The following is an 8,715-nucleotide window of genomic DNA, read 5'->3' on the forward strand; positions in this document are numbered from 1 at the left end:
AATTAATATATAGTTGGTGTAATTACAAAATATGAAAAAAAAATTAAAAAAATTATTATTAAAAAAATTAGGTTATATTATTATTTTGACTAAGCAATAGAAGAGAATATTAACGACTGTGGATAGTGTTGGATTATAATATCCCCTGCAGAAAAGGAATAGCAGATTGAAGGATGTGGCCAGTTTCCAACCCAGAATAATTGTGGTGATCGGGTGTCGGTTTGATTTTTAAGGTTCAGAAAGCACAGACCAGACCATAACATGGCTAATCAGTCAGCATCCAAGGATTGTTTACTCAAACATGCTTCGGTACAAATCGCAATAAGCATAAATTCTCTAAAGTGACAAAGCTTCGAGGCTTCCCGATCCATTTTCTTATTCATAACTCCTACGGCCTGGCTGGCAGTTACTTAACATCCAAGTTGATAGCAAGTAAGATAACTCCAGATACTGTGCATCTAAAATGCAAATAAAGTTGACGGCAAGTAAGGTTTAGCCAGAGAACTTGCATTTTAAATGCAGATAACAAGTCCTTTAAACGGAAATAAGCAAAATACTCATTGAGCATTATTACAATACTGAAAACACAGCGTAAAAAAGTGGATCGTCCCTAGCTCAAGAAGGGCTAACAAACCACCCTATGGGAGCATGTTGCTTGAAAAGCTCGACCACATAAATTTGGAGCATAAAAGCATCCCAGTGTAGAAATCAACATAGTACGGAAAGGATATTGATATCATAGCTCAACTTAATAATCAACACTTGGATTTCTTTCATGCAACTTATTGAGCTTTTCGGGTCTCGGCCACCTCATTCTTTTCCATCAGCAGCACGAAGTGAGCCTAGTTGAACAGGAGCTTGGGTTCCAACCACCTTAGATGATCCGTAAACAGTCAGGTCAACACCTTGAGCCTTCTCTTTCTCAATCTGTTCCTTGATCCAAAAGTAGGTAAATCTCAGACCATCCTACAACAAAGTGAAATCAGATATGCCGATTAGTAGGTGAGCAATTCATGGTTTAGAACATTATTATCCAATAAACGCTTAACAATCGCATTGACTCAATAGTAGCCTTACTTGACACAAACTTAGGGGTTACTGTGTAACATTAAGAGTGGGAAAGCAACTGTACCTTCAACCTCATTGTAGGAGCCCAACCAAGCTTCTCTTTGATAAGGGTGTTGTCTGAGTTACGACCACGAACTCCCTCTGGGCCAGGAATGTGGTGGATAGGGAGTGTCTTGTTCTCAAAGCTGAGAACAATCTCAGCCATCTCATTCATGCTAACCATTTCATCACTTCCAATATTCACTGGCTCACGGAAATCTGACTTTGTCAATCTATACATGGAAATTGAGCCACAACAGTTAATTCATGAGATGTGAGAAGATATAACTACAGAATCCAGACAACCATGCCAATGTGTGTATTATGAACACCCCATCATAATTTTCTCATGTGAAACAAAAAACTGGGTAACACAAATAATTATTAAGCAGTCTGGGAAACGTTGACATTCTAAATAGTTAGATCTATGTCTTCAGTTTCCATAGGTAGCTTAGAACTAACTCATTGTGCAAAAATAATCAGAATCGCTCTTGACAAGATAAACATATGCTCCTGTCTTAAAACACCCCACCCCATTACTAGTGATGTTCAAGAAAAACACCCCATTTACAACAAATTGTTAATGTACCCTCAATCCAGATTTACTGAGGAATACAATGAATGTCAACGTTAAAGGAATAACCCCATTAATCTGAATGTGGGCTTTCAGCTATACAAGTTACAAGAACACCAAGAGCGTACCTAAGTACACCTTCTACACATTCATCAATGAAGGTGAAGGATCTGGTCTGAAGTCCATCTCCCCACATCTCAAACTTATCAGTGGAAGTGAGAGTCTTTCTACAGAAAGCAGCTGGAGCTTTCTCCCTCCCACCTGTACAAAGATATATCCAAGAGATAAAATCAGGAAAAAGAAAATCATGCATATGTTATGGTTACCACTAAAATCGAGAGCTTGCCTTTCCATGTTCCAAAGGGACCATAAATGTTATGGAACCTTCCAATACGGCACTCTATTCCAAAGTCCTTGGTGTAGTGCTTGCACAACTCCTCTGTTGCAAGCTTCTCTAAGCCATAAGCATCTTGAGGCTAAAACCCGGTGTAAAAGTAAACCCATTAATTACATCCATAACTTGACAAAGGAAAAACTACAAGACTAAAACATTCTTGACCACTAAGAGTCACAAACCTCAGCAGGCCAGGCATCAGACTCCTTCAAGCTCACATTAGTTTCCAGTTGCTTAAATTCAGGGTAGATACAAGCGCTGGATGCATAGAAAAACCTGCATGAACCCAGTAATCAAAATTCAGAGGCACATTATTTTTTTACTCATAAAAGCAAATTTGTGCACTTAAAGGGGAAATTCCATGTGCATTATGCGAAATTTGTCAATGGGTACTTCACTAGACCAAGACCTAGATATACAATATCCAAGCCAACTAACCTCTTTACCCCATTGATCCTGGCAGCCTCAAGCATGTTGAAACTGATCATTGTGTTGTTATACATGATAACTGAATGGTTGGACTGAATGAAGCCCATCCCACCCATGTCAGCAGCAAGATTAAACACATGGTCAACTCCATTAGTGACCTTCAAGCAATTTTCCATAACCCTCAGGTCCACAAGGTGGAATTCATGACAGAACATGTCTTCAGTCATGTGCTCATTCTTCTTCCAATCAGAAGCAATAATGTAGTGGCCTTCGCTCTTCAAACGCCGGGCAATGTGGGAGGCGATAAAGCCACCAGCCCCAGTGATAGAAATTCGGAGTTTCTCTGATGGCCAGTATGGTTCCCTCTCAAGATTCTCATACGTGTATGCGCCATAGACGGTTTCCCCGGTGATCCCCATTCTGCAATACTTCGAAGTTTCGGAAAAAGAATAAAGAATTCACAGAGTAACAACAAATAATGGACTAAAAGAAAAGGCGAAATCCCCAACTCCTACAACCTCCAAGTCATGGTCATTCCGTGGAGAAACAAAAAATAATAATAAAAAAACACAAGCTTAATAGCCACATTTCCATCAAAAAAAGTCATAGGCACCTAGCCATCCAATTGAAACCAAATCCCATTGAGAACACTGAAATCACAGAAGCATGAATTTAATAAAAAAAATTAAAACACCCGAATAAAGTTTGAGAGAACAATGTACCTATGTTCTCCAAGGAAAACTGTATTCAACAGAAACCCCACTAACACCTCCAAGGAAGAAATAACATGTTTCTTTTTTCTTCTACCCAGTACAAGCATACAACAGAATATACTTACATTTACCAAACAAACAAAGATTCATTCGATAAAAAGAATATTATAAATAGTAAATAATACACCAGGCAAAGAATCTACACACGTGAGCTAAACCAACTAAAATTTGAAGAACCTCAAACAAGCCCACGAAAAATTTAAACCCCAGAAGGGCCAGAACCGAGAGGGAATAATACTAATTAATCCCAGGGTGTACATGAATCACGAGAAGAGGGCAGGGAGAACAGAGAGATTCAGAAAAAACCCCAGAAACCCAGTAGAAATTTTCACCTGAAAAGCCTACGAACTTGAGGTATTGAAGCTGTGAGATTAGACGAGAGGATAATGCAGTTGGGAGAGGAAATCCTACGAACAGAAGGCGAATGGGTATGGTTTCAGAGCCCAGTAGGCCCTGCTTTATATAGAAATGCAGAGATAGCAGACAAACCAGTCCAAGCATTTGGATATGAATAATAACACTCCCACCGCTCCAAGCTCCACCTCGGAGCTACCGCTTGTATTATTTTTTATTTAATTTTATGGTTAAAAAAATATTTTTAATAATATTATAAATATTTTTTTTTTAAAATATTAAAAAACACATTAAAATAATTAGCGATAGCTCTCAGCAATGACTGTAGTGCCTTATTTTTTTATAATCTTTTAAAGAAAATGATACTCTTACTATTGATTTTTACCGCTCGATATTATCGTTGAAATTTTTTTCTTTTTGTACTTAGTGATTAAGAAAGTATTTTTTAATAATATTTAAAAAATATTTAAAAGTATTAAAAAATACATATAAAAAAACAACAAAATAAAAAAATCAATTATGCTTAATGGTAGTTCCCAATGGAGAGCGGTGGATGTAGCATCGTCCTTTAGATATTTCCCAATAATAATATTCTATTTCTTCATAATTGAAGAGATGATGGAGCTTAAGAAGACGTCAATGTCCCTAACATGAAAAAGAAAATGACAAAAAACAAAACTCGGAAAGTGGGTCCCCTCCGTTGCAAAGCAATGGGAGGAAAGGCACTGCAAACCCTCTGTCCACTCTGACTCCGTCCGACTTCCATTTTGTTTTTGACTCTAACGGAGTTGAAATTATCAGAAGTCAAACTCGAAGTCGAAGTGTATCCGAGAATGACTGTCGAAGTCGGAGTTCGGAGCTACGAACTTCGACTTTTAAAAAAAAAAAGATGTATCTGAATTTAAAAAAAAATAAATAAACAAAATCGTTCCACTTAGTGTGGAAGGACGTCGTTTCTTCACACAGGGGTCCAAAACGTAGGACCCCCTTCTTCCTTCTTCTTTCCCTCACTCTCTCCCTTCTTCTAAATCGTCTCTATTCCTAAAATCCCACTTCCCTCTCTAAGTCTCTATTGCTCCGTTCCCGTTTGCCATCACGATCCACTAATCTTGTCGTCGTCTGCACCGTTCAGCCTTTGATGTCGTCTGCATCATTTGTTTGCATTCACTGCCATATACATCACGCCTGAAAATTACATTGCTTGAAACTAAAAGCACCATTTGGAAGCATCCAAAATATCCACATCCATCAAGTCACGATAAGTTTACATTATAACAATTGTTTTGGGTCTAGTTGATGCCTGTTGGGTTGCTTGTAAATGTAAAATGAAATAGATTATGGTGGAGTGGAAGTGTATGCAAGGAAGGTGTTTGTGAAAATGAAACTGTGAATTGTTTTATTCTAAAGGATACAATAATGCATGGATGATAACATTCAGGGAGCATAATTTCATGAATTGGTATTCATGGAAAACTTCATCTATCTATATATCTAGGAATATATATTATACAAGACATTTTGAGCCCATGAGCTAGCTGGTTAGATAGACCTAGGACGTACAAGTCACGTGCACAAAGCAATATGTTATGTTTCACCAACCAACAACAACCCATACAAAGATTTAATTTGTTTGTTTCCATCTAGCTAGGCTTTAATTAATTTTGATCTATCTTCATTTAATCTTTAGTTTGAATTGGTATATCTATAGATATGAATTAATTGGAAAAATAAGTTCTAGGCTTCTAGCCCCATATATATGCATGCACCATCTACACTATTGTTAAAGTCCTTGATCTCGTCTATAAATAACAGATAATTAATTTAATTGTCCCCAACTACAAGTAGTTAACCACTTCGAAGATTTCCAGACATACAGCTAGCTAATCAGTGTATCTTAGCAACAAGAAATCATGAGATGGGTGCTGAGCAGGCCATTGATCAAAGTACTGATAGTCATAATATGTAAACACGATGCAAGTTTTTGTCCACAAATTAGCTAGTTTGGTTGCAAAATGATCAACAAGTTGGATTTCAAATATCACATATGTAAGCCTAACAAGTAGCATTAAATTGGAATTAAGCGACCCTACCTCATTTGACTTAATGAATGTACATCTATGAATAGAAGGTGGAAAATAGATTAATTACAAATCTATTTACAGAATCATAAATCATGGGATTGTCGTAGATCATACGGATTCCCTTATATGACCCCTCAAAATTAAGGTTCCATCAACAACGTTGATTTTGCTCCACAATCATTGGAAATGAGATCGTGCAAGGGGCTTGGTGAGTAAATTGGTGAGCTGATCATTTGTGTGCACATGAGCTACGCACAGTTGACCACGATGAACAAAGTCACAGACAAAGTGAAGATCAATGGCTATATGTTTCATCCTGGAGTGCATGACAGGATTGAGACTGAGTTGAGTGGTACCAACATTATCACATAGAAGCAGTGGAGTGTCACAAAGTTTGAAACCAAGTTCATTTAGAAGGGATTGAATCCAAGCCATATTTGAGGCCAGTTGCGAGTGCTCGATACTCTGCCTTGGTGGACAAACGAGCAATTGCCTTTTGCTTCCAAGCACGCCAGCTAATGGAATTATTACCCAGAAAAATAATGTAGGCAGTTGTGGACTTGCGATCATCAAGATTACCCCCCCAGTTAGCATCAGAGAAACCACGAACTGGATTTGTTTGCTGACGTAAGAGAATACCAAAATGAATGGTATGTTTGACATATCACAAGAGCCTTTTGACGTGTTGCCAATGAGAGATAGTAGGTTGGCGCAGAGCAAGGCGATTGACAGCAAATCCTATATCTGGATGCGTAAGGGACAAATACTGAAGAGAACCAATGGTGTGGCGATATTCAATAGCATCACAGCTTGCGGTGCCATCATTAAGAAGAAGCTTAGCAGACACGGACATAGGTGTTTGTAAAATCATGAACATATCGGTTATGAGAGAGGAAGTGGCCTTGCTTCATGGGTATGACTTCCACCCCTAGGAAGTAATGCAGGTCACTTAGTTCCTTTAAGGAAAATGTATCGCCCAAGGACCTGACAACATGTTACAAGAACTGATTGTTGTTGCCCGTTAATAATAAATCATCAACATAGAGCACAACATAGAAAAGAATGCCATCCCGATTGTAGATGAACAAGGAATTATCTGACTTGGGATTAAAGAACCCCAACTCCAAAAAGCCAGACTGCAGGGCATTGTACTAGGCTCTAAGGGCCTGTTTGAGGCCATAGATGGAGTTTGGCAGAGCACAACCATGGTGAGGATGAGACTGATCAACAAAACCAATGGGTTGTTGCATAAAGACTTGTTTAGTTAGTTGGCTATGCAAGAACGCATTATTGACATCAATTTGATGCAGGGACCAACTGTTGGAGAGAGCCAAAGAGAGAATGAGCCGAATGGTAGTGGGTTTGATGATGGGGCTAAAGGTCTCATTGTAGTCCACACCAGGACATTGATTAAACCCTTCGGCAACAAGTCACGCCTTGAATCTGTTGACAGTCCCATCCGGGTAGCGTTTAACGCGGTACACCCATTTACATCCAACCAAGTTAGGCACAGGAGGTTCAGGGACAAATTTCCAAGTGCCATGTGAGACCAAAACAGTGAATTCTTCTACCATAGCTTTACGCCATTGGGGGTCCTTAAGAGCTTGAGAAACACATGTTGGTTCCAAGGTGGAAGCAAGGGGATGCTTGGTAGTTACTGAAAGTTGCTTGGGACGAAAGATGTTGTTCTTAGCTCTAGTAACCATGGGATGGATGCGGTGAGGTGGTGTTGGTACTGCAGGTAGAGAAGAATCAGTGCTAGGGGAAGAATGAATAGGGGAGGCAGAGGCCATACTTGGAGTAGAGGTAGGAATGGAGACGGCAAGAGGTGTAGGTGCAGGAGGTGTGCAATGAGGACCATCCAAAGTGGCAATGTGAACAGGAGGCACTGAAGGAGTGAAGGCTAGACTTGCAGGAGAGGTGACAGAGGAAATCTCTTGAGGGTGAGGTGGTGCATTTTTTAAAGGAAATAAGTGTTCGTCAAAGGTGACATGAAGAGAAAAATACAGCTTACCCGTGGAGAGGCCCAAACACTTCAAGGCATGTTGAGTGAGGGAGTACCTAAGGAAAACACAAGGTTGGGAATTTGGTTGGAGCTTGTTTGTTCTGTAAGGAACAAGCCAAGGATAACATTGGCAACCAAAGGTCCGCAATTTGTGATAATCAGGGGCAAGACCAAAGAGTGCTTCAAAGGGACTTTGGCGTAAGAGAAAGAGTGTGGGAAGACGATTAATGAGGTAGACTACAGTGGCAAATGCGTAGGTCCAGTAAGTGGAAGGAACCAAAGCATGATGGAGCAAGATCATACTTGTTTCAACAACATGGCAATGGCGACGTTCAACCATATTGTTTTGTTGAGGGGTGTGTAGGGCAGTGGTTTAATGGATAATACCACGAGCAGTGATTAAAGAACATAGCATGATTAATTCACCACCATTGTCAAAGTACAAGTTTTTAAGTTTGCATGAAAATTGATTCTCAACCATGGTGGTAAATTGAATAAACGTGGACTAACATCAAATTTTTGCCGCAAGGGATAAAACCAGCAATACTTAGTGAAATGATCAACAAGTAGTAAATAATATCGATAGCCATCAATGGAAGGAACCGGTGAGGGTCCCCACACATCGGCATACAAAAATTCAAGAGGGACAAGGCTCTTGAGAGAAGTGGAACTAAAGGGTAGTTTATGCAACTTATTACATTGACAAGAAATACAAGACAATATAGACTTAGAGGAGGACACAAGTAAAACATGAGTTTGAAGAAGCGATGACAAGATCTTTGGAGTGGGATGCCCCAACCGATGATGCCAGCAATCGAAGGAGACACGAGTTCCAGCTAAACGAATTTGATTGACCTAGGGTGAGAGGGAATGCAATGCCATAGGATACACACCATCTTCACACCTGTCGCACATGAGCACTGCTCCCGTCATTTGATCCTTCACAAGATAAAAGAAATGGTGAAATTCAATGATAACATTGTTATCATGAGTGAATT

At 39.4% G+C, this 8,715-nt stretch overlaps 1 protein-coding gene across 2 annotated transcripts; it reads right to left on the minus strand.

Annotated features, from left to right (window-relative positions):
* Window positions 1–475: 475 nt before the first annotated feature.
* On the minus strand, window positions 476–3,757 carry LOC108995811 (GDP-mannose 3,5-epimerase 2-like). 2 transcript variants are annotated; one of them, XM_018971437.2, is made up of 7 exons: window positions 3,610–3,757; window positions 2,514–2,924; window positions 2,258–2,351; window positions 2,028–2,157; window positions 1,810–1,942; window positions 1,133–1,340; window positions 476–966 (listed from the first exon to the last, which is right to left on the minus strand). In XM_018971437.2, the coding sequence occupies exons 2-7, from the start codon at window positions 2,921–2,923 to the stop codon at window positions 811–813; spliced, it is 1,131 nt and encodes a 376-aa protein (XP_018826982.1). In that variant the 5' UTR covers window position 2,924; window positions 3,610–3,757; the 3' UTR covers window positions 476–810. The 2 variants fall into 2 exon arrangements, with proteins under 2 accessions (XP_018826982.1, XP_018826983.1); XM_018971438.2 differs by having other exon boundaries at window positions 2,514–2,932; window positions 3,610–3,735.
* Between the last annotated feature and the right edge of the window lie 4,958 nt (window positions 3,758–8,715).

Source organism: Juglans regia, chromosome 11, assembly GCF_001411555.2.
Source record: "Juglans regia cultivar Chandler chromosome 11, Walnut 2.0, whole genome shotgun sequence".
Classification (NCBI taxonomy): domain Eukaryota; kingdom Viridiplantae; phylum Streptophyta; class Magnoliopsida; order Fagales; family Juglandaceae; genus Juglans; species Juglans regia.

What these genes read in the sequence shown, in the direction of transcription:
- LOC108995811 (XM_018971437.2), bottom strand. Translation starts at nt 2,923, where the DNA reads ATGGGGATCACCGGGGAAACCGTCTATGGCGCATACACGTATGAGAAT. An exon ending in AGGATCAATGGGGTAAAGAG is followed by an intron (nt 2,352 to 2,513) that starts GTTAGTTGGCTT and finishes GGGTTCATGCAG; the next exon opens with GTTTTTCTATGCATCCAGCG. An exon ending in TCCCTTTGGAACATGGAAAG is followed by an intron (nt 1,943 to 2,027) that starts GCAAGCTCTCGA and finishes ATCTTTGTACAG; the next exon opens with GTGGGAGGGAGAAAGCTCCA.